The sequence below is a fragment of the Artemia sp. Qi Xiang Cuo genome, chromosome 3 (assembly GCF_049724085.1).
Source record: "Artemia sp. Qi Xiang Cuo chromosome 3, ASM4972408v1, whole genome shotgun sequence".
In the NCBI taxonomy this organism is placed as follows: Eukaryota; Metazoa; Arthropoda; class Branchiopoda; order Anostraca; family Artemiidae; genus Artemia; species Artemia sp. Qi Xiang Cuo.
This window is the reverse complement of record NC_142796.1, coordinates 48,744,896-48,772,083: the sequence shown is the minus strand read 5'-3', so window position 1 is coordinate 48,772,083 and position 27,188 is coordinate 48,744,896. Positions and strand designations below refer to the sequence as shown.

Below are 27,188 nucleotides of genomic sequence, written 5' to 3'. Positions count from 1 at the left end.
TGAAAAGAAATGTAAAAATGGTCACTAATAGGCATATCCAATCGAACATGAACAGGCTGTGGTAATAACGCTGCATTTGAAACCAGCACATGGTCTAGAATAGAGCAAGAACCAGAATTATGGACATACGTAAAATCCGCATCTTTTGAAACTATAGTAAAAACCGAAAACAAAGATAAAAGAGCGGAGGAGCGGACATCAGAGATAGCAATTTTGCAGTTAAAATCCCCGCAAATAAACCACTGGAAATCTGATGGAACTTTTGCCACACATCGCGATAATTATAAAAATGCAAAATTGAAATCAAAATCCGAATCAATAGTATGATAATTTGTTGGTAAATAGCACGAAAAAACAATAATCCCTGGGATTCGAACAGCAACAAAATATCGATTAACGGCAAACACGGAAACTGGAAAATTCTCTCGAATAAAAATGCAAACGCCTCCTGATGGGCGTCCACCTGTAGGTGTAGCTGGAGATATAAAACACTTAAACTGCTGCGACAGGCTCGAAAGAAGACTAGTAGAGTGGTCCAGAAGATGATGCTCTTGTAGACACAAAATATCCAGATCGCGCAGCATAGACTGCAATACATGTTGTTTATCCCCAAAACCATTCAGATTCAGAGATATAGTCTTTGCACTAATCATTTTTTATTCTTTACAAATTTTTCGGTTAACTGTTTGCAGCGAAAGCTAAATCCAGTATGCTCATGAGATCCACAATGGAAGCAACAAGGTTCATTCTGGCAAGGGTTGTTCCTGGAATGAGAGTGTCCACTACCAAGGCACTTGAGACAACGTTCCACGCTAGAGCAGCCTGACGATATATGCTATAGCGACCCGCATTCGTAGCACATTCGCGGTAAAAACTTATAATCAGTAAGCCAGAAATGTTCGTAGCCAATGTGAATCCCATGACGCAAATAATGAGACTTGGCCGTCACCGAACGGAAGTATACATGATATGATTTCGAAACACCGATGCGCTGTATCTCTTCGATACCATGGTTAGAAGCACACACACTCTCTGGGTTGATCGGGAAGTCCACTCGTGATAATAAACCGACAATTCTCGATTTGCAAACCTCAGTTTTACCGACCTTTTCATTCAAACAGGCTTTCAAGTTTTCGGTGTTTTGTCTTTTCGTATGAATGACCCATTTCTGCTGCTGGGATCCTGAGTCCTTAGAAAGTGAAATCCGCACTATACCATCAGCTCCATCCAACGATTTCAGAAAAGCTTCACGCTTTAAGGGATCATCACAATCTTGTGGTGGCGAATCTACTACAAGACCCACTGTTTCTGACTCGTTATTCAGCGGAGGCCAGGATTTATCATTGAGTTTTTCTTTATTTTTACAGCTCAAAACCTCGCTCTGTACTCCGTCACAACACTCTTTCACCAAAGCACGAGTCTCTGCTACCTTACTTGTGACGTAATCAAGTTTATCAGTTATGCTAAAAAGATGCCGGTCCCAGGTTTGAATGGCACGGCTAAAGTGAGCATTTTGATCCGTATCTATCGCAGGTATCGCATCACTTGCAGTCATAACGAATTTCAGATTTGGCAAGCGAGGGGTTGCATCTTCAGAAATAAGGATGTCTAAAATATCCTGTGACAGGATATATTAATATATTTCTGTCCTGTGACAGATTTCTATTAATATATCTCTTTAGAATTCTTGTAATTTATGGGGCTATACGTAATTGTTAGAATTATTACTCAATTTTCTTAACAGTGTCAAAGCTAATGAAATAGTTCGACTCTAGATTCTCAGTCTGTGCTTTCTTCATTTTCTAATTTCAATTTTGTTGATTTGTTTGAATTTCTCTCTATTTATTTGCTACCTATTGGATTTTCTCTCAGTATTTTTAAGTTAAAGTTGCATACCACCAAGTTCACTTTCAATGGATAGCATCATATCATTGGTTGTGTTACATTGGGTCCGGTATATTCCCCCCGGAAATCCCCCCCCCCCCTGTCAGAAGTTCCTTAAAAAGGTAATGTGACAGGAAAGATATTAACGTTGCAACCCTGGTCATCTATGCGTCATATGTGTATAATTAAAATTCTGATTTACCAGATTTTTGCAAATGAAAGTCCAAAATACAGGGGTGTCATGTCTCAAGTTTTACAATTAACAACTCCGCCTTAAGACGATTTGAGAACTTTCAACTTAATCCCTTAACGTTTAAAAAAGATGACAATCAGTATCGCTGCTTTTGTTTCTTTTTCTGTACGATTTTTCACGTCACTCTGTCGTTTTTAATATTTTTTTATTTTTTTTACTCATTTTATGCTAAAAAGACTGATGATACTGTCTGATATCTATTGTCGGCGAAATTTCGTGAGAAAATTTTCACTTTATGAAGTGGCTGTTCAAATTGTCAATTACGAAAAAAAATAAACGAATTGCATTATTATTTATAAATATTAGTTTAAAAAAACCTTCTGAAAAAAAAGTTTTTGGAAGAAAAGAAAAAGACATTTTAAAATTAGGCGCAGCAGATACAAATGTCGTTTAAAATTCAAACTCGAAACGACCAGAAGCTAAGTTACTATTAAAGAATGAATGAAATCTAAAACGAACAGAAAATAAATAAACAATCATAGAAAAGAAAAACATACAACAGGTAGTAATATAAATTAATAAATAAATCTTAAAGCGAGAAATGCTTAGATTGAATGTGAAAATCAAGCTTAAAACAAAAAAAAATATTTTGATATTGAAGTATAAATGAAACTTAAAAAGAACAGAAATAAAAAAACAATCAATGCAAGCAAACATACAATAGATATTAATGTAAATTAATAAATAAATCTTAAAACGAGTGAAACTTAAATTGAATATATATAAATCGAGCTTGAAACGAACAAAAATCACTACAAACAAGATTTTGGGTATCGCCTCCTTCTCTCGCTGTAAAAGTCTAAAACCTACTGCGTCATTGGCGCTTTACTGAAAACCAATTTTATTACAAATATTTTCTTTTATTTATTCAATAAAGGAGGAAGCCATAGGCTTGTTGCATAGACAAGCCTATTTCGATATTTTGTACTTAATATTGAAAATAAACATTAAAATTAAAGTAAAATTTTGAACTGATGAGCTTTCAGCAATTAATATCATTATACATCAAATATTCAGTTTAATTTATTAGTTCTTTCTAAAGTTCTTTAAGACGAATAGTTTTACTACAAACAAGGGTCTGGAAACTGCCCCCTTCCCCCTTCCTTAACTGTAAATAAAAACCAAAAGCCTACTGCGTCATTGGCACTTAACTGAAAACGAATTATATTACAAATTTTTTCTTTTACAGTTCTTACAGCATTGAAAATAAAAATAAAATTACTGTGAAATAAATTCTTTAACTGATGGATATTTCAACAACTAATATCATTATATATCAAATATTCAATTTGATGTTGTTTATACTTTCCAAGACTGTTCAAGACGCGTGTAGTTTTCAGTAAAGCGCCAATGACGCAGCAGGTTTTAGACTTTTACAGTGAGAAAAGGAGGTGATATCCAAACTAAGCATTTAAGATCTATTCATTCAATTATATTATTACTTGTTGTATGTTATTTGCTATGATTGTTTATTTAATTTCTGTTCGTTTTGGGTTTCATTTATTCTTTAATAGTAATTTCTGGTCGTTTTGAGTTTGAATTTTAACAGGCTTTTGTATATGCTGAACTGAATTTAAAAATGGCCTTTACTTTTATTTGAAAAACCTATTTTTCGGAAAGTTCTTTTAAATTAATTCCTTTTAGTTTTTGATTACAAAAAGCATTTAAAAATTCCTTATTTCAAAATCAAACTTAAAAAAATCAAATGTTCATCAGAGTATCAAAACTGGTATCGAAGTCACAATATCAAAGTGAAAAATGGGTTTTTGTCAACCTCGGAGTTTTTATTATCTGATGTTTGAGTTATTCTCAACAAAATGGCCATATCAAAATTTTATTGGATGGGTTTGAGGCAAAAATGGCATGGGGGAGGGCTAATTGCCCTTCGGTCTCTTTTGACTCTTTAAAAATGAACTAGAACTGTCTATTTTCAATCAAATGAGCCCTCTCTGAAGTTTATACGAACATCCCTTCTATAAGAACTATATATACCCCCAGAGTATATCTTACAGCGCCTGTCCCTGGGCCCTCGGGGCTGTGGCGACCCCGGAGCTATAATATCTGATGTTTGAACTATTTTGAACAAAATGGTCACCTAAAATTTTAATCGGATGGGTTTTTCCTTCCGATAAACTCTAAGGCGTTGATGGAGGGAGGGGCTAGTTGCCCTCCGATCTTTTTTTACTCTGAGAAAAGGAACTAGAACTTTTAGTTTGCATTCAAATGAGTCCTCTCTTAAGTTTATACGAGCATCCCTTTCATAAGAACCATATCTGGCCCCAGGACATAGCTTACAATGCCTGCCCCCGGACCGTGGGGGGTTGTGTCGACACTGGGGTTTTTGTTATCTGACCTTTGAACTGAAAAAATGGCTATCTCAAAATTTGTAGTGGATGGGTTTGGGGAAAAAAGGTGGGGAGGGGCAAGGGGGCCCTATGATCTCTTTTGACTCTTAAAAATTAAACTAGAACTTTCAATTTCCATTCAAATCAGCCCTCTCTGAAGTTTATACGAGTATCCCTTCCAAGAGAACCATATATGCCCCAGGGCATAACTTGCAACACCTAAAATTTTGAAAATCTCAAAATTTTTATCGGATGCATGTGGGGATGCAATCACTTTTGACTCTTAAAAAGGGCACTAGAACTCTCGATTTCGAATCGAATGAGCCCCCTTTGAAGTCTGTATGACCACCCCTCCTATATGAAGTGCCTCTGGGAAAAAAATAAATTGGAGTGGGGGGGGGAGGCCATCTGCCCTCTGATCACTTTTGACTCATAGAAAGTGAATCACAACTTTCAATTTCCAATCAAATGAGCCCTATATGAAGTTTATACGAGCATCCCTTCCATAACAACCATATATGCCCCCAGGGCATTACTTACAACGCCTCTGCCTTCGGGCCCTGGGGATGTGTCAACACCGGAGTTTTTTTTTATCTGACCTTTAAACTATTTTTAACAAAATGGCTATCTAAAAAATTTTATCGGATGCATTTCGGGGAAAAGGGAATGATGGGGGGGATAGTTGCCCTCTGATCTCTTTTGACTATTAAAAACTGAAATAGAACTTTCAATTTCCAATCAAATGAGCCCCCTCTGAAGTTTATACGAGCGTTCCTTCCACAACAGCTGTATATGGCTTCCCAGGCATCCCTGAAGGATTGTGTCGACCCCGGAGTTTTCGTTATCTGATCTTTGAACAATTTTGAAAAAAATGGCTCTCTCAAAGTGCTTATTTGATGGGTTTGAAAAAAATTTTGCGTGGAGAGTGCGTGGGCTAGTTGCCCTCCGATCTCTTTTGACTCTTAAAAACTGAACGAGAACTTTCAATTTCTAATCATATGAGCTCTCTCCGAAGTTTATATAAGTATCCTTTCCATAACAACTATTTATGCTCCCAGAGCATTACTTGCAACGCCTGCCTCCGGGCCCTGGGGGGGGGGTTGTCGACACCGGAACTTTCATTATATGATCTTTGAACTATTTTTAAAAAATGGTTACTTCAAAGTTCTTATAAGATGGGTTTGAAGAAAAAAGGGCATGGGGGTGGGAGCTAGTTGCCCTTCGATATCTTTTGACTCTTTAAAAGTGAACTAGAACATTCAATTTCCATTCAAATGAGCCCTCTCCAAAGTTTATACGAGCATACCTTCTATAAGAACCATATATGCCCCCAGAGTAATACTTACAACGCCTGCCCCGGGCCCTGGGGGGCTGCGTCGACACAGGAGTTTTTCTTATCTGACCTTTGAACTATTTTTAACGAAATGGATACCTCAAATTTTTTATCAGATGTATTTGGGGTAAGAGGGCTTGGGGGGGGCCTAGTTGCCCTCTGATCACTTTTGACTCTTAAAAAGGGCACTAGAACTCTCGATTTCTCATCGAATGAGCCCCATTTGAAGTTTATATGACTACCCCTTCTATATGAAGTGCCTCTGGGAAAAAAATAAATCGGAGTGTTGGGGGGGGGGGAGAGGCTAGCTGCCCTCCGATCACCTTCGACTCTTAAAAAGTGAATTACAACTTTCAATTTCCAATCAAATGAGCCCCTATGAAGTTTATACGAACATCTCTTCCATAACAACCATATATTGTTACCTGATTTTAGAACTATTTTTAACAAAATATGTATCAAAATTTTTATCTGATGCATTTAGGGTGTGAAGGGGTGGGGGGCTAGTTGCCCTCCGATCTCTTTTGACTCTTAAAAATTGAACAAGAACATTCAATTTCCTATCAAATGAGCCCTCTCCGAAGTTTATATTGGCATCCCTTCCATATGAACTGTATATGCCCCCAGAGCATTACTTACAACGCCTGCCTCCAGGCCCTGGAGGGTTGCGTTGACACAGGAGTTTTTGTTATCTGACCTTTGAACTATTTTGAATGAAATGGCTATTCTGAGGATTTTATCGGATGTGCTTTGGGATAAAAGGGTGTGGGGGGGGGGGGGTGCGAGTTGCCCTTGGATATCTTTTGGCTCTTAAAAAGTGAATTAGAACTTTAAATTTCCAATCAAATGAGCCCTCTCTGAAGTTTATACGAGCACCCCTATAGTAAGAACCATATACGCCCCCAGGACAACACTTACAACACCTACCCCCCGGGCCCTGGGGGTTGTGTTGACACCTGAGTTTTTGTTATCTAACTTTCGAACAATTTTTAAAAAACTGGTTATCTCGAAATTTGTAGCGGATGGGTTTGGGGAAAAAAGGGCGTGGGGGGGGGTCTAGTTGCCCTTAAATATCTTGATTCTCAGAAAGTGATCTAGAACTTTCAATTTCAAGTCAAATGAGCCCTCTATGAAGTTTTTACGAGCATACCTTTCATAAGAACCATTCATGCCTTCAGGGCATAAATTAGAACGCCTTCTCCCGGGCCCGGTGGGTTATATCGACAATAGAATTTTTCTTATTCAACCTAACTATTTTTAACAAAATATCTATCTCAAAATTTTCATCAGATGGATTTGGAAAAAAAGACGTGTGGGGGGGGGGCTAGATGCTCTTGGACTTCTTTTGACTCTTAAAAAAGTGAGCTCGATATTTCAATTTACAGTCAAATGAGCCCTCTCTGTAGTTTATACGAGCATCTTTTTCATAAAACCCATATAAGCCTCAGGGCGTAACTTACAACGCCTGCCCCCTGGCCCTGGAGGGTTGTGTCGACACCTGTTTTTTTTTTTTTTTTATCTGACTTTTGAACAATTTTTAACTTAATGGCTATCTAAAAAAGTTTATCGTATACATTTGGGGAAAAAAGGGGCGTGAGGGGAGGGGGGCTAGTTTCCCTCCAATCTCTTTTGACTCTCAAAAACAGAACTAGAACTTTGAATATCTAATCAAATGAGCCCTCTATGAACTTTTTACAAGCATCCCTTCCATAAGAACCATATAGTCCCCCAGGGCATAACTTACAATGCCTGCCTTTGGGCCCTGGTGGGCTATGTCGACCCCGGAGTTTTCGTTATATGATCTTTGAACTATTAAAAAAAATGGCTATCTCAAAGTTCTTATCGGATGCGTTTGAGGAAAAAAGGGCGTGGTGAGGGGGGGGCTAGATGCCCTCCAATCTCTTTTGGCTCTTAAAATTGAACTAGAACTTTCAATTTCCAATCAAATAAGCCCTCTTTGAAGTTTATACGAGCATCCCTTCCATAAGAACCATATATTCCCCCAGGGCCTAACTTACAACGCCTGCCTCCGGGCCCTGGGGGGTTGTGTTGACACCGGAGTTTTAATATATGATCTTAGAACTATTTTTAACAAAATAGCTATCAAAAAATTTTTATCAGATGTATTTGGGAAAAAAAGGGCGTGGGGGAGGCTGGTTACCCTCTGATATTTTTTGACGCTTAAAAAGTGAAATAGAACTTTCAATTTCCAATCAAATGAGCCCTCTCGGAAGTTTATACGAGCATTTCTTCCATAAGAACCATACATGCCCACAGGACATAACTTATAACCCTTGCACTGAAGAATCTGGGGGAGTGGCCTGCTCAAAGATATAATTTTCAGAACTTTCAACTACATCAGAGGCAACGCTGTAGCGTTGCCTATAGTAAAGACCATACGGATCCAATGTTTTGTTATTTATTTATTTATTTTTTCCCAGAAGCACTTCATATGGAAGGGGTCGTCGTAGAAACTTCAAACGGGGCTCATTCGATTGGAAATCAAGAGTTCTAGTGCCCTTTTTAATAGTCGAAAATGATTGGACAGCAACTAGCCCCCCCATGCCCGACACTCCCCCAAATAAATCCAATCAAAGTTTTTATTAAGCGTAGTTGATTCCCAAATATAAAATACATTTTTGAGGAGGACACTCCCCCACAACCCTCAGGGCAAGGGTTTTAAGTTATGTCCTAGGGGCATATATGGTTTTTATAGAAGGCGTTGTCGTAGAAACTTCAAAACAGGCTCATTCGATTTGAAATTAAAGAGCTAGTGCCCTTTTTAATAGTCGAAAGTGATTGGAGAGTAACTAGCCCCTCTCCCCCCCCACGCCCATGATTTCCCCAAACACATCCAAGAAAAATTTTCAGATAGCCATTTTGTTCAGCGTAGTTGATTTCCAGATCGAAATATATTTTTGAGGAGGACACTCCCCCACAACCCTCAGGGCAAGGTTTTTAAGCTGTGCCCTGTGAGCATATAAGGTTTTTATAGAAGGCGTTGTCGTAGAAACTTCAAAACATGCTCATTCGATTGGAAATTAAAGGGCTAGTTCCCCTTTTAATAGTCGAAAGTGATTGGAGTGCAACTAGCCCTTCCCCCACGCCCATAATTTCCCCAAACACATCCAATCAAAATTTTGAGATAGCCATTTTGTTGAGCGTAGTTGATTTACAAATAGAAAATATATTTTTGAGGAGGACGCTCCCCCAGAACCTTCAGGGCAAGGGTTTTAAGATATGCCCTGGGGGCATATAAGGTTTTTATAGAAGGCGTTGTCGTAGAAACTTCAAAAAAGGCTTATTCGATTGGAAATTCAAAGGGATAGTGCCCTTTTTAATAGTTAAAAGTGATTGGAGGGGAACTATCCTCCCCCCACACCCAGCATTCCCCAAACACACCCAATCAAAATTTTGGGACGGCCATTTTTTTCAGCGTAGTTGATTTCCAGATAGGAAATATGTTTTTGAGGAGGAAACTCCCCCGCAACCCTCAGGGCAAGGGTTTTAATTTGTGCCCTGGGGGCATATAAGGTTTTTATAGAAGGCGGTGTCGTAGAAACTACAAAAAAGGCTCATTCGATTGGAAATTCCGAGGGCTAGTGCCCTTTGTAGTAGTCAAAAGTGATTTGAGGGCAACTAACCCCCCTCCCACGCCCATCTTTTTCCCAAACACATCCAATCAAAATTTTAAGACAGCCATTTTATTAAACGTAGTTTTAAGTTCTGGAAATTATGTCTTTGAGGATTACAACTCCCCCAAAGCCCTCAGGGCAAGGGTTGTAATTTAAGGATTCTCCGAATCCTGCAGATTATTTCTTATGGAAGGGATGCTCGTATAAAGTTTAGAGAGGGCTCATTTGATTGAACATTGAAAGTTCTTGTTCACTTTTTAAGAGTCAAAAGAGATTGAAGGGCAACTAGCCCCTCTCCCTCCTCCACGCCCTAAATGCATCAGATACATATTTTGAGATATATATTTTGTTAAAATAGTTCAAAGTTTTGATAACAAAAAAAAACTTCGGTGTCGACACAGCCCACCAGGGCCCAGGGGTAGGCGTTGTAAGTTATGCCCTGGGGTATAACTTATTAAGGGGGTTTATAACTTATAGGAAGGGGTTTTGTATGGGAAGAACACATAGGAAATCTATTATAATTATCCAATTATAAGGTTAAAATACATACTCTGTGATAGATGCAAAATTGTTTTGGTACACAAATTCCTATTAAGGTCAATTCCAAACAGTCGTGATCCCTTTATGTCAGTAAGTGAAATGGTCTAAACCCCCTTATTGGAGCTATTTTTTCAATCCATTCATTGTTGTCAATCGCTGTCCACAAGTTATGCAAGCTGTCTATTGTTCATATATAAGGTTTTTATAAAAGAGGTAATCGTATAGAATTTTAAAAAAGCCTCATTCCATTTAAATTGAAAGTTCTAGATAGATCCGTTTTTTAAAGTCAAGAATAATCGGACAGTAAGCACCCCCCCCCCCCCCATGCCATAAAAACTTGAAACTTTTTGCAATCAAAAACGAACAAAAATTAATTAAAAAAAAACTGAACGAAAAATATGTTTTTCAAAGAAATTTAAAGGACATTCAAAACTCATCACCTGGATTTAAAAATGTCTTCATAAATAAAAAATAAACATGGCAAGAGCATATTCTTATATGATGACCTACAGCCAAACCGAATCGAAATTAAATAAACAATCGTAGCAAAAACAGCCATGAGGCAATAACATAAATAAATAAATAAGTCTTAGAACGAGCAATTTTTTGATTGAATATGAAAATCAAGCTTAAAACGAAAACAAATATTTTGCTCTGAAAGTATAAATGAAACTTAAAACAAACAGAAATTAAATAAACAATCAATGCGAACAAACATACAATATATATTAATGTAAATGAATAAATAAATCTTAGAGCGAGTGAAACTTAAATTGAATATGCAAATCAAGTTTGAATCGAATAAAAATATCTACAAACAAGATTTTGGGTATCGTCTCACTGCAGAAGCCTAAAACCTACTGCGTCATTGGGGCTTTACTGAAAACGAATTATATTACAAATGTTTTCTTTTGTACTTAATATTGAAAATAAATATTAAAATTACAGTAAAATTTTGAACTGATGAGCTTTAAGCAATTAATATCATTATTCATCAAATATTCATTTTAATTTATTAGTTATTTGCAAGATTGGTCAACACAAATATAGTTTCACTACAAGCAAAATTTAGATACTGCTCCCTTCTTTAACTGTAAAAACCTAAGCCGTTCTGTATCATTGGTACTTCACTGAAAACGAATTACTCGTATATTACAAATTTATTATTTTCTAGTTCTTACAGCATTGAAAATGAAAATAAAAATTACAGTGAAAAAAAATCTTGAACTGATGGATCTTTCAACAATTAATAGCATTATATTTCGAATATTAAATTTGATTTTGTTTATACTTTCCAAGACTGTTCAAGATTCATATAGTTTTGCCATTTTTTTAACTCTGCCATTTTTTGTAACTAATCGTGTTAGTTTGTTATGAAAACATTCTATGGCTTCTAGGCATTTCTATTTGAGCGGAAAACTGCACCTCAAACTTAGTGGAACATGCATTTTCTTGCATGAAACACCAAAATATAATAAAATATCAAGTTTCGGAGTGTTCCACCACTCGCAAGCAAGTGCCATTGGTATTTTTGAATCTGCATGGTCAATTTAGGGGGTGGAGGGTAGGCTAATTCTCGTAGAAGCCCCATTCCGTCGTGGTATGGTTCACATTTTCAACACCTGGCGTCCAGACTATCATATAGTTCAAAGAATTGAAGTTATCAAGTATTTTGCAATAGGTTGCATAGGTTGCATCAAGACGCTGGGTAATTGTAGACAGAGAAAAGCCAAGACAGATAGTCCAAGTAATTGAGAGGCAAATGTTTAAATGGCTGGGGCACGGGTAAATGGCAGAAGTATGCATGACTCTCTTATTGGACACATACTTGTCAGGTTAGTTTTTGGAAAGGTTTGCCGATAAATATAAATATATGCTGATATTTATTCCCTAAAATCTTAATTAATTTTTGATTTCTTAAAGTTACAAAAGTGAAAATATTTCAAAGAATTGTTTTCAGTTAAGTGCCAATGACGCAGTAGGTTTTAGACTTCTGCAGTGAGACAATACCCAAACCTTTGTTTGTAGTTATTTTTATTTGATTCAAACTTGATTTGCATATTCAATTTAAGTTTCACTCGTTTTAAGATTTATTTATTCATTTACATTAATATATATTGTATGTTTGTTCGCATTGATTGTTTGTTTAATTTCTGTTTGTTTTAAGTTTCATTTATAATTTAATAACAAAATATTTGGTTTCGTTTTAAGCTTGATTTTCATATTCAATCCAAGCATTACTCGCTTTAAGATCTATTTATTCATTTATATTATTACTTGTTGTATGTTTTTTGCTATGATTATTTATTTAATTTCTGTTCGTTTTGGGTTTCATTTATTCTTTAATAGTAATTTCTGGTCGTTTTGAGTTTAAACTTTAACATATATTTGTATCTCCTAAGCTTAAGTTTAAAATGGCCTTTACTTTTCTTTGAAAAACTTATTTTTCGGAAAGTTTTTTAATTAATTGAACAAAATGGCTATCTCAAAATTTCGATTGGATATGTTTGGGGAAATGGTTGGCGTGGAAGGGGTGTTAGTTGCCTTCCAATCACTTTCGACTATTAAAAAGGGCACTAGCCATTTCAATTTCCAATCAAGTGAGTCCTTTTTGAAGTTTCTACGACAACACTTTCTGTCAAAACCTTATATGCCCCAAGGCCATAAATCACATCCCTTGCCCTAAGGGCTGTGGTGGGTGGTCATGCTCAAAGTCATAATTTACGAAATCGCTTTCAACTACGTTGAATCAAATGGCTATCTCAAAATTTTGATTGGATGCGTCTGGGGAAAAGGTGGGCTTGAGAGGGGGATTAGTTGCCTCCAATCACTTTCGACTATTAAAAAGGGCATTAGCCCTTTGAATTTCCAATCGAATGAGTCCTTTTTGAAGTTTCTACGACAAAGCTTTCTATAGAAACCTTATATGCCCCCAGGGCATAACTCACATTGGGCATAACTCACATTTCCTGCCCTGAGGGCTGTGGGGGAAGTGTCCTCCTCAAAAACATAATTTCAACCCGGAAATCAACTGTGTTGAACAAAATGGCTATCTCAAAATTTTAATTGGATGTGTTTGGGGAAATGGTGGGCGTGGAAGGGGTGTTAGTTGCCTTCCAATCACTTTTGACCCTTAAAAAAGGGCACTAGAACTCTCGATTTTCAATCGAATGAGCCCCCATTGAAGTTTATACGACGACCCCTGCCGTATGAAGTGCCTCTGGAAAAAAAAAATAAATAATAGTAATAATAAAACATTGCAGCCGTATGGCCTTTACTATAGGCAACGCTATAGCGTTGCCTCTGATTCTAAGCCGTCCTAGCCGAGTGGCTAGCACACTAGATTTGAAGGCCTTTTTCAGTAAGAACAGGGGCTCGAGTTCTAGTGTTGATGAATATTGTGGTTTGGAACGGGGGTCAGTGGTGTTACTTTGTAAGCTCAACCAGAGTCGACCCAGTTCTAATTGGGTGCCTAGTGGAATCTGGGGAAGGTAAATAGGAACGGTGAGCGAAAGCACAGGATGACTTGCCCTCAACCGCTCATTGCGTTTCGTGGCGGAAGGGCCATGAAATGGAGATCATCACCGCCGGCAGGGATTATAAAGCCCAATACAGTATTCTTGACTTTTTTCTTTACCTTTTACTTACACAAACACAAATTTGCTTTCCTTTAAACGTAACTGATACATTGAATAGATAAATAAAAAGTAGAATAAAGAAGAATAAATAAAATGCAGAAGAATAAACTGATGTATGTAAACTCTTATCCCATGAAGATAAACGTGATTTTGAATTTTATTTTATAAATCACTCTCCGCAATAAAAGAGAAAATCAGAAGCATACTACCTCTTGGGCAGTAGGTCTGAATTTCAACAAATCTAAAAATTTTCTTGATTTAAGTGATTTTGCCTGTAGGTACCTACCTATCAAAATCGGAAATGAATCTCTACGCTTAGAAGTTAAATTCGCTCAGAAGTGGCCGAGTTCTTTAAAAATGCCTCCCTTCTGTCTCTTTAGCTCAAATCACTTCCACCAGAAGCTTCAAGTGTATCTGAGCTCTTTTTTGCAAAGGTCAGAGAAGGGAATTACGCCTCTAAAATTCACCATTCTTATTGGCTCAAGTTACTTATCTTATGATCTTAATAATGGGTAAAAAACCCTTCTGGTAAGAAGTTAAATTCGCTCAGAAGTGGCCGAGTTCTTTAAAAATGCCTCCCTTCTGTCTCTTTAGCTCAAATCACTTCCACCAGAAGCTTCAAGTGTATCTGAGCTCTTTTTTGCAAAGGTCAGAGAAGGGAATTACGCCTCTAAAATTCACCATTCTTATTGGCTCAAGTTACTTATCTTATGATCTTAATAATGGGTAAAAAACCCTGATCTTAATAATGGGTAAAAAGCTTAACTTTTCAGGGAAGGTTGTTGGCATAGGGGAAGAAGAAGAAGATTTTATTTGAATAAATCAACATAACAAAAAAACATATACCCCCAACAGAGAGCAAAGCTCGTAAAGTTGGGTATTAATAATAATAATAAAAAAAAAAAAAAAAAAAAAAAAAAAAAAAAAATTTCCTCATCATAACAAAAGAGAGAAAGAAAAAAAAAACCTGGTTAAAGAAAAAAACAAAAAACATAACAAACAAAGAAAACAAACGCTGGACAAGTGGGGCATGGAAGGCTATCCCAACATGGGTAACAAATATAAACAAAAATAATAATAATAATAATAAAAAAATTTCTATTCCACCATCACAGGTCAATACATAATTTTAATATTTTCTTCCTTAGAACTGATATTTGCCGAAATGACTCAATTTGAATTCTATCTTTCAGCCTATATTTATTTGAAATAAATGGTATTTGGTATCTAATTGAAAATCTAGATCTTTCACAATTAACAAAGGGAATTCGATATGTTCCAGAACACCTAAGAGCCGAAGGAGGGGGCAGAATCAACAGAGATTTTTCATAAAAATAACTACTAGGATCTTGTATTTTAAAATGCCATATTGATATATTAAGTTCTCTTATATGTTTTAGATCTAATAAATTCAAGAAAAGAAATAATGTTTCAGTTTCCGATGCATCTCTAAGTTTTGATGGACGATGTAAAAAATTTCCAAGTATTCTCACTGCTTTATTTTGAAGGATCTGTAGGGGTTTTATATGCGTCCAAAAAGTATTTAAATAAATAATTGTGCAATAATTTAAATAAGGAGCAATCAAAGAATGATAAATTATTTTTAAAATTGAAAATGGAAAAACATGTTGCAAACGATACATAGACCCAATATTTTGCGAAAGTTTCACCCTTAAATGATCAATATGAGTTTGAAATGACAAAAGGGGATCAATTAAAACTCCTAAATAACGATATGATTGAACTCTACGTATTTTATGCTCACCAATTTGAAGCTCCTGACATGAAATTTTTTTAGTAGCACGTTTTGAATGACCAAAAACCATAAATTCAGTCTTCTTAAAATTCGGTACTAAATAATTAGAAACAAACCATTGATTAACTGAACTAACAGTGTTAAACAGATTTTGAATCAATGTAGATGAATCCTTCGCTTTAACAGAAACAGCTGTGTCATCTGCAAATAAAATTGCAAGACCATTATTTCCCTGCAAACATCGTGGGAGATCATTAATATACATCAAAAATAAAAGCGGACCTAATACCGATCCTTGTGGGACACCAATATGGAGTGTTGAAGGGTTCGTGGGTCCGCTATTTGACTACGAACATGCAGAATGGCAGCTATTGTATTTTTTCAACGATGCAGTATCGATATCTTTTTAGCTAAAAAATTGGTTTTGAAAGTTGGTATGGTAAGGGTAGTGTCGTTCTTCAAATCCTACAAATTGAAAGTCTTCGCGAGTTTTGGGATGAAATAAGATGCAAAATGTCTACCTTCCTGCTAAAATTTACTAGTGAAAGGGAATTTTCTAGATTATTCATTTTGGTTAAAAAAAAAAAAAAAAAAAAAAAACTCAAACCTGTTGGGCTGGGGTGCGAGATGGACCCATTTCGATACTCCAAGCTCACAAATCAAAGATTCTAGCATGATTTGGGTTGAAAAAAGGTGTTTTATGTCTATCTCTCTGCTAAGAAATATCAATCAAAGGGCTAATGGAAGTTGGCGGTTTTATGAAGGTATTGGGACATTATTGAATGGTAATTGGGAATGGTTCAATTGAGAGTAGATGGATGATTCCAGATCAATCAAGATGTTGATCAAACAAGATTTCTGTTACATCTTGTTGAGCATCTTGTTACATCTGAAGACAATCGGAGAGCTACTTATTGGTTTTGGATTTCTAACCATATTTCTTGAGAACCTTTCCTTGATTCTGGTCTAAAATTAATTGTGACATGCATACCTTTCTTTAAAAAAAATGTGAGGGTTGTAAAGGGAGAGGACTTGTTGAAGGACGCAAAGACCCACTTTATACCTCCAGTAATAGAGATTGAGAAACTATGTAGGTTTTTGGTTCAAACTTAGCGCAACTTACCTAAATTTCTGATAAAGTGTTAACTGGGGGTAACTAAGAGGCCAAGGTCCACTTTTTACCTCCAGCCTCAATGGCGCCAAACCAAGAATCTTCCCTAAGGAGGCGATTCTAGATAGATATGGGACACCAAAGAAAATCTTTCAAAAACATCTCGCTGGTCTCATGTTTCAAGTAATAAGGGTGAGCTTTATACTTACATGATTATCTTGACCATGGGTTTAACAAGGAAAACTCCGCTTTCTTCTTTCTCAGAAGAAGGTGAATGGAGGACTCACTTATTATACTCAATATCTGTGTGACTGATTTATTCAAAGTGACAAAAATTGCATAGGTTGGGAATATTTTCTTGAAGAACCCTTATTGACAGCCTTTTTTTACTTTTTTAAATGAAGGATTCTTTATTATAAGTGTTTTATTTCTCGCTTCTGAAATTTTAATTTAATAATCCTGCCCTTGCCCGGTCTCGAATGATAGTGTGTTGGGTTTTCGGCTGATCTTCCGGTACTAACAATCCCATAAGGCTATCAAATCATTTAAATAAGTGTTAATTCTAGTGTCACTAAAGAAGGCAGGTTTTTTCGTTTTCTGAATTCTTAGTTTGCTAAAATATTTTGGACTATTTTTCTATTTGAATTTTTTCTTTCTTCTTCTCAATGTTGTTAATGTTCTTTTTTTGTCAAATCTCTCCATACTTTCGAAGTTTTAATTAATTTTGTATTATTGTTTCATTGGATAATATTCCAGGTACCCAGATCTATCGGTTGATAGCATAGAAGGCAATGGCAACCGAATATTTGTGATAGAGAAGAAACCCAAAGAAGAGCAGCTGAAAATATTACGTGAAAAAGAACAAGAAAAGTTGAAGGAGCTAGACGGAAAAGTTGGGTTTTCTAGGATTGTTAGAGAAATTTCCAAATCGGTTAGCTAATTCCCGTTTTTACTTAATTTTTTTTCAAGTTAGAAAAAAGGAATGATTACTGTAAAGGAATAAGATTTGGTGGTGTTGTTGCCGTGAATGTCCGAAATTGGTGAATGTTGAAATTCAATTGTGAATGTCCGAAATATGTTTTTTCTCCTTGGATTTAGTTATCTTTGCCAGTCAAGTTTTTCAGTTTTATGCAAGGTTTGATGGATTCAGGTTAGGTTGGGTTATGCTAGGTTTTTAACCCATTTTTGAGATTTATTACTTATTATCTTTTACCATTAAAGCTTGCATAAGACTGAAAAAGCTGGCTCGCAAAGCTAAGTGAATCCAAGCAGAGAAAAAGAAATGTCGGACATTCACCGGTGAATGTTTTAGTTACCATTCACCGGTTGTTTTTTTAGTTAGGAAAAAATAAAAGATTTACGGTACGAGAAGAAGAGCCAGCTTTGCGTTGCTTAAATAGGAATAAAAATGTATAGAAATACAAGGAAAAGATAGAAAAGAAATTATATAGAACTATATATAAAAGCAGGAAATGAAAAAAAATCAGATAGAGACCATATCTTTTGCGACTAAAGACATAAGATGCAAAAAAGGTGCCAATAATCCGTTTGACTTGCACAGGCCTCTCTAGACTATAAAATAAATTGATACATGAATAGGTCCCCCCCCCCTCAAAAAAGTATAAAAAATCCCAAATGATTTGCAACAAAACAATGCTACTTCAGCGTAGCATTGTTCAAACTTTAAGTAACTTCTTTACATTAACTTAAGTAGGGGTTCTGTTCTTGTAAAGAAGGAACAACGTAGTTGATTAAAATCGTAGACCTCTTAGCCGCGTTTCTGATTTATTGATATTATTTATCATTTCTGATAAATAATTGATGTTATTTCCAATAATATTATTTCCGTTGATATTATCGTTTCTGACTAATTAATATTATATTATTAATGAATAATAAGTTATTTTCTGTAATTGATAACGAATTCCTTGTCTCATATTCACGCCGATCCCTTAAATAGACCTATCTATTATTTGGATTCAATTTTATGCATTATATAAAGCATAAAGAAATACCTTTGAAAATTTTGAAAAATTCTGGATAATTTTTTAAAAATAAAAACAAACGGAATAAAATATTTTATGGACTCCATGGTGACTGTATCCAAAGTGTTGAATTTGACGAGTGTTGATAATTGTCTTAAAATTGTCCGAAAAGTAGATAAATTAACTGAAGAACAGTAAAATGAATTAGATTGAACAATATAGGAATATGTTAATCTAAACCCATTATTTGGGGAAATATTTTAACTTTCTAAGAATTCCTGTATGTTGAGTTATCTTTGATGATATCACTGTATATAGTTTAAGAATTAATCATGTAGACATCCCCCTCCCAACAAAAAGATAATGTTAATGCTCTATTCTACTAATAAGAATTACCGTATATGCTAAAATTTAGGTTGAAAATCAGACCTTTTGAGATCTCGTTCTTATTTTTCATTTCTAGAAAAGTTGAGTTTGGTTCTCCAAAAATAATCAGTGGAAGCAGTTCTCAAGCTAAATCATTAAGATGTACTGCCAAACACTTTACTGTCAAATACTTTGATTATATCTTATTAATTTCTCTTTGAAAACTTGAAAACTAATGCCCCAAATTAACAAAAAAAATCTAGTAATTGAATAATAGGTGCTTTGAACAATCTTTCCCCCTTTTCACCAAGGACGTGAGTAGTTGGAAAACACGGATTAATGAGAAAAAAAAGTCGAAAGAAATAATCCATCGACTCCAAAACCTTCACAAACCCTCAGCTCAATTAGGGAGCATGATGTGTGTCTGATTCCAGTTTTGTGCCTCAGTGACTGTTTTATGCATATGTACGTGTGCCTAAGGTTGTTTGGATATATTCTTGAGTGCGAGTACTTAAGTGCGAGTGTTGTGATCGTTTCTTTTCTTCTTTTTTACATATATATTTCTACACGAGTAATATTGACCTAATTTTACAGTTTGAATAATTGTGTTTCAAGAAATAGACCATTAACAAAATAATTAATAAAAATATGTGTTTTAATATAAAAAATCCATAAATCACAACATTTCACACATTTGCTTTGCAATGTAGCAAGTTTGTGCTATTTGGGTATTTATTTGTCAAAATCAAATAGGGTTTTAAAAATTAGCGAAAATCCAGTATTAACGAGATATTCGGACATGTTTTGTGTCACAAGACGTCCTCCCCTTCCTGGGAAATCCCCCTTATGTGTGTCCCATGAATCAATAGGTTGTTTCTCCAATCTTATAATAAACTATGAATTTATATCGTTGGGTGGGTACCGAAAGCCTTAACGTTTTTTGTGACTTTGAATCGATTAAGGGTGGTCTTCAAATAATTAGAAATAAAAAATATAAAAATAGATAAATATTTTGCTTCAAAAAAGAAAAACTAAACTCTCTTAAGAATTTTGGCCTCAACCGTATGATTTGTATTAGTTCAGTGATAATAAAATAAAAGTTCAAAATAGGGATAAAATCCTGTTTAATCGACAGTGTATAGAAAATTCACAAAAAATACCAGATATTTTGGTCACATATACAGTGACCGTCATCAGTAATAAAACTAAACTAAAACAATTTAAAACAAAAGTTTATTTACGAAATCAAATAAAACTATGTATTGTTTAAATATCTAATTCTTTTCAAAGCAAAGGTGGAGCTAGTGTCCTTGACCTTCTTGGATTCGGTTCATTAGCGTTCAATGATATAGCATTTGGACAAAGGTCAACTACATTGGGTGAATTGAACTTTACTCTGTCAGATTTTAATAAATTATCATAGATAAAGTTCAGCCCAAATTCACCTGTATCCCGATTCAAAGCAATATTCTTGAATAAGATTTTCTTTATTTCAAGAGTTTCACGAAAATTTTGCTTTAAACCCCGATCCCTAGAAATCAAAGACACATTCTCGAACAAAATAAAATGGTATGGAAAATTGAAAATATGTTCTGTAAGGGCTGAAGTAAAATCTTCAGACTTAGAATCTTGCTTTAAAGCCGAATAAATAGAATCTTTATGTTGTAATAATCTCATTTCCAAACTCTGGTTAGTACGTCCCACATATGAGCTTCCGCAAGTACATGCGATCTGATAAACCCCACTTTGCTGCCCCAATGAAGTTGGATCCTTCCCAGAATTTAGAAAACTACCCAAAGTATTATTACTCTTTAAAGCTACCCTTAGACCATTGCTTTGTAAAATTCTTTTAAGTTTTTCACTTAGCCCGGGTACATATGGTAAGGAACAAAAAACATCCTTCTCCCGAGTTGAACTATTCACTTTTTTTGGTATTAACAAAAATTATCATTATTTACACTTTTACTTGAGTATTATTTTTCTAAATGTACATCTCTATTTGTATGCTGCAGCAGAACTTGAGTGGTCTATAGTTGAACAGTTCGAACAACAATTTCGAGAGAAAAAAAAATACCCAAGTTCTAACAGATATTTATTGCTCGGGTAGAGTCGACCATAGGTCGGGTAGAAGGTATGGTATGGTAGAAGGTATGGTCGGGTAGTGTATAATATAATAGTACAGTACAGGTAGCAAATAACCTAATGCAGTCTACTAAAGATAAGTCAGCACCCGCCTTCTGATCAGCCACGTAAATGGTTGAGAAAGACGCAGTGAATAGAAAAGGAGAAGAAATGATCCATTGATTGTAAAGGTTTTATGGCAATTCTTGGTGATTCTAGATTGATTCTAGTTGATTTGTGAGTCAATATGTCTAGAATCAATTAATCTTCTAGTAGATTCCGGATGATTGATCCTAGATGTTTTTTCCGCTCAATAAGGGCACGTGATATGGAAACAAGTACTTCTGATTCTGTGTGTGTTTTGCCTGTGTTTTCTTCGTATGTCTGATTTTGTGCGTCGGTTCGTTTGTGCGTGAGCATGGGCTTAAATGCGAGTTTCATCCTTCTCTATTTTTTTTTTTTCACGCTAAAAAATTGTTTTAAATTTGCAGATCTGATTAAATTCTAGTATTTTTCCTCAGGTTCCAGATCCCTTAGTTTGGTGTGGAAGCTATTAAAGCTGAGGAAATTGGAAATTTAAAGCTTGGAAGCTTGGCTTCTTTAGGTTTTTATCAGAAATTAAATGTGAAATAAGAATTTAAAATAAAAAAAAGACGAAAGAGAAAAATATGGAGAAGATAAGCTATCTTTTATCGAAGAAAGCAAGAAGGAACTTGACGAATGACGGAGAGTACTCATTTAAACGTTAAAATTGGTATGAATATTATCACTTGATGAATTTTTCCACCAGCATTATCTTCATGGCACACTACCCGGGGACAGAAGGATGGCCGCTTCAATTCTAATCGAACCTGGTGGCATTTAGAGATTATAAGATATTTGATATTAACAGATTAAGAGAAGAAAGAAATAAAGAAAGTCGGGTATTTTCTTGAAGCATGCACCTTTGTTAAAAAAAAACTCGTGTTATCACAAAATATGGAGTTACTGAGCCCCTGAGTGTCATATGGATTTATAAGAAGATGGGTTCATCTTTTGAAATATGTTATTTGCTTTTGTTTGCGCTGAACTTCCCTCAACTTACAAATCCTCTTGGTTTTCTTAATGAGTCACTGCTTTTTCAACCTAATGCAAGGACAGAACCCACTAGCTTTATTTAAATTTTAAAATTATACTGCTGCAGGGGTCAACTGCAACGGGCTGGAACCTCAACTCTTTCAGTATGGATCCCAATTTGGTTGATTGGCTTCGCCAGTTTCTCACTCAGATTTAGGAAACTGAGAGTATCCCAACTGTCTGGAAAAAGGGGTCACTAGTGAAGCTACTAAGGAAAGGTAGATCTGTCGGCTGCAAAAATTGGCGGGGATTACTCTGCATTCTGTAAGACGTAACGTCCTGCCAGATTGTGCTGAACCGCATTTTGTCGAAAATTGATGCAACGCTAGAAGATAAACAACATGATTGTTGGCTAAGTAGATCGTGTGCCAATTTGAAGTTCAGTTTGAGGGTACTAATTGAAGAATCAAATGAATGGTGAACGAAGATTATATCTGCTCTAATTGATTTTTAAGATGTTTGATTTTATCCCTTGAGACTTATTGTGAAAATGTCTTCTGTGTTACGGTTTTCCTCATAAGATTATTTTCTCATCGTAATATTACATTCGATTTACAATTGATGTGATCAGCAATTTGCTGTATTGACTGCCGATCTACCTGCCTAAGGGCACTAAACAACATTCAGTTAAAAATTGATGCAGCATTAAGAGATGCACAACATGGTTTCTGACCGGGTATATCCTGTGTTGATATGAAATTCAATTTGAGAGTTCTAATTGAAAAATCAAACGATGGTGAACAAAGATTGTCTCTACTCTAATTGATTTATTTTTAAGGCATTCAATTTCATCTGCTGAGACTTTGTGGAGAAGTCTGCTGCATTACAGTTTGCCCAATAAGATTATTTGTGTCATCAGTAAATCATATGAAGACCAGCAATGTTCGGTGAAGCCTGTCGATGGGAACCTTGCCAACTGGTTCAGACCTTCAGGGCAAACTCTTGCGTCTGATAGGAATGTGTTTTGGCCCAGTGTTATTTCCTGTATTATTGACTGCATTCTCTGAATTCCAAACATTTACAAGTGGAATACAACTGAACCAGAGGCGCGCACTCTTCGACGGGCAAAATAATTGAAATTCGCAGGATCAAAAGGGAACAAACCAAATGAAAACAAAAGCACAAATTTAGTAACAAAAAGAGAAAGAGATGGACTATAAAAAGAAAGCTCAAAATCTGCGAAATAAACACTAAACAACTGACCTGGCGTGTAAAAAGTGGGAAAACACTTTAGCCATGCTACTTGGCAGTTTTCATGGCGTAGTGAAATTTGGTCGGTATATTTTGTCAGAAAACGCCAGTGCTTCCACTATTCCCGAATTTGTTGGCAGCTTTTGGAATTTTTCCGAGTTCTGCTACTGGCCACTTTTTAACTTTTTGCATACCTGTAACTGACAGATAAGAAGAGAGGGAGGAGGGGCAGGGATTTACTTATAAAATCAACTATTTACGGACGAAAGTTGTTCTATATCTTTCAGTAAAAATTTTTATTGGTGTACGGAGGGGATTTTTGTTAAACCGAGGGAGTCTAGGTCGTTGGAAAGACAAGGGGTTTGGTCCGGAAGTTATGGGGGGCATTGTTGGCCAAGAGCAAGGAAATTTTTAAATTCCTAATGTGATAGAGTTTTTTAGATGTGTCACTTAATAAACATATTACATCTAAGAGAGGATATGCAGTGAGTTTTTACTGAAGTCTCAAACACAGCCGAACAACCTGGACTTCGAATCAGACGAAGAAATAAACATCATGCATAGCAACGTTAGGCCTTAGCTGCCACGCTCACAAAGTTGGTGTTAATATTCTGGAGGAGGTTAAAGAAAAGCAGCGTACTCCCCGAAGCTTAAATTTCAGCTCCTTAACAGTAACCTGCTGTCTGTGCTAATATATGGAGACGAATCATAACGCTGACTTAGGACATTGAAAAGCAAATCCATGGTTTTGAGAATAATTGTCTCAGGCATAACCTTAATATTCACTGTAGAGATACGATCATCAATACCTTTATCTGGGAAGGACGAAACAGCTACTTATGATAGACTAAATTCAAGATAGTCGATGACGTCATTGAGAGCGCATGTTGAGAATGAGCGAAGACTTCCTACTCCATGGCGTCATATGCTGGGTCTCTCCCGGAATAATCAGCATAGGTGAACGGCAGAAAGTTACGCTTTGACTTTATCTTGGGAAGATTGCTGCACTGTCAAGGTCGCCCTTTGAAGGAATTTGATCCAAATTGTTGAATAGGTCTTCTTGGTATTTCTGGTATACTTAATTTGTGCTATTAACTAGTACTAAAATTTTCTATTTTTTTTCTTCTATTTCTGGCACGCCCTTAGTACGACTTGCCTGCCATGGGCAGGCTAGAAGATTTAGTTGAATGACTTTGTTTTTTCATGTATTATATCTATATGCATGCATTTTGTTAAGTTCTATTTTTATTAATAAACTTAAACTTAGAAAAGCCCCGTTGTCGCCTGGTGCGCCAGTCATTGTGGTAAGACCTAAGTCTAAGTTAGTCAGTTTGTTTCTATGTGCTTACTTTTAATTTTCGTTTTTCCTTTTCTGTTTTCTTTCGTCTGCGCTGTATTGTTCTGTTGGATGCAACTCCAAGGATGTTACTATGTAATTATTTATAATATAAATAGGTTTTTTTAGAGTCTCTATTTAATGACCTCTGCTGGGGGAGTCGTGTTTTTTGTCTTTCTGTTTTGTGTTTGTTTTGTTTTTCCTAATTTGACAAAATTTCCGTTATAGAAAAAATTAATATTGGGACATAACATGACGTTAGATATCATCCATATTCTGCATCAATTTATTAGCAGTGTTCCGTACACCTACACAGACTTCAAGGATATGTTGACGGAGACGTTCCCACGGTGAGTTTAAACGTACCGGGCAGTTCATATTTGCCGGATTCTGAAGCATTTAGTGTAATGTTATGGGGATTTTGGAGATACATTTGTAGGCGATGAGATATGTTATAGGGGTGGTTTTTTTTCTGGCACCAAAAGCTGCCACGAATATAAGTTTCTATTACCGTCAGTGAAGTTGCACATCGCCACCAGTACAACTACTGATGTTACTTGGGTATGGTATCACGGTCGAGACGGTGCCACGGGTTCTACAAGTCTGCCTTCGTTGGTTTTCGTGGTTTCGGCTTGCCACAGCTGTAACCAGTAAGGATAAAACAACTGTACTTTCCATGATATGTATAATATGTATGTGTAATGTAATGTATAGTGTATATCAATGTATATATATATACATTATATATATATATATATATATACATATATATATATATATATATATATATATATATATATATATATATATATATATATATATATATATGATATGTATATATAATATGTATGGGCCCACAGTATGATGCCCAAAATTCTTCTTCTGAAACTCCTACTTTCCCTCTGGAAAGATATCTCAAGTAATACAGGATCCTCTCCTTTTACCGAAATGCTTTACTCTGCTGTCTCTCTAGACTCTAAATTCGCGAAAAGAAGTCAAAAGTAAAAGTAGAAGAAAGCTAACTAATTTTCACATCAACTTAACAAAACAAACTGAAGAACAAAATCAAACCAAAACACTTCGTGAATTGCCTCCAGGGCGGAGGCTCGTGAGCTTCGACCATAGACAATGAATGGTCCCTTCAAATTCATGTAAAAAAAATTACCTTTAGATTTTGCAATCTAAATTTATACCTGCGTGAGTTATCAGTCGCCTGCATTTTCCATAGGCTAATCAATTAGTGATTAGATAGCCTCTGTTATAGTGATTAGAAAGCCTCTGTTATAGTGATTAGACAGCCCTTCTAATTAGTGATTAACCTAGAGAGAATATTAACAGGGCGAAGGATATTTAATAATAGCTTGGGGTTGAAGTATTAAAATGAAAGATATGAAATTAAGTTTACAGAAAGGCATTTATCTCATAAACAGGGCCAATGGTCCCAACAGTTTTATATAGAATTTAAGTTTGGGTGAGGCACCAACAGAACTTAGGCTCCTCGATTGGGATTTTTTGTCCATCTCCTTTAATTAGGCAACTTTAAACTTCTTAGGGCGTCCCCGTGCCGCCAGAGCCACCCACTGCATCCGCCCCTGCTTATACATATTTTTTGCCTGTCCTCTGAAAAAATTTAGTACCTACTCAAAGATTTATTTTGAGTTAAGGAAAGACTCCTCTAATCTCGATGAGAGTCCTATAGCACAGTCAGAATTTTACCATATCCTATACTTTCTGAGATATCATCCAGCATTTACAGGGGTTAAACCGATTATATCAGTTTTCTACTGCTAATATTTAGCACAAACATAATTGAATCACCAAACCTAGGTCATTAAAGGTATTAAAGTAGGCCTTATGAGAAAAATTTGAATGTCATTTAAGATACTAAGATTTTACTTATATCATATAAAAATTGTGATTATAAGTGATTGGAGGATAGCCAGCCCCGCCTCTTCATGCCCTTTTTCGGTTAAGTAAAAGATTTATTTTGAGTTAAGGAAAGACTCCTCTAATCTCGATTTGAGTCTTGTAGCACATTCAGAATTTTACCATAGATTTGACCAAGATGGAAAGACAGCATACTTTTGAAACTGCATTGACGAAATCCTGTGTTTTCATCTATTTCTCCTGTTTCACAAAAGAAACAAAAATCCAATTTTGCGACTTTGTTGAAAAATACTGGCGCATGGTTTTGATTGACAACTAAATTGCTAGATTATGAGGACCTAAGGGGACTGTTGCTAAAGAGTTACTAAGTTGCCTGTTGCTAAATGTAGTCCAGTATTTCATGCTTCAGAGACAAGGTTTTTTTGTAATGCGATATCTGGCAACTTGACCACCGATTTTTTCAAGGAAAGCTGTCAAGTCTCAAAACAGTTTTGCTCTTAAAGGACACTACAACCTTTTAAATGATATTCACAGTCGTACCTCATCTTGGTAATTTGTTTATTCAAATGCGTGATCACGTCGAAATTCCACCAAAGTCTTCCGAAATCAGTAGGCTTCATATATTCAATTGAACAAAGGCTTAAGTCAACGTTTGTGTGTGTGTGTATAAGATTTATTTGCTGTTCGTGTT

General features: G+C 35.7%; 1 protein-coding gene across 5 annotated transcripts in view; it reads left to right on the top strand.

Moving 5' to 3' along the window:
- The window catches only part of LOC148954216 (poly(A)-specific ribonuclease PARN-like), a 105,089-nt gene that overhangs the window by 36,875 nt on the left and 41,026 nt on the right, over positions 1-27,188 (top strand). For all 5 annotated transcript variants that reach the window (XM_089086051.1, XM_089086048.1, XM_089086047.1 and 2 more), the window contains 2 exons: positions 17,252-17,426; positions 24,839-24,960. In XM_089086051.1, coding sequence (XP_088942177.1) covers positions 17,252-17,426; positions 24,839-24,960 — 297 coding nt within the window. The remainder of the gene's footprint in view (positions 1-17,251; positions 17,427-24,838; positions 24,961-27,188) is intronic.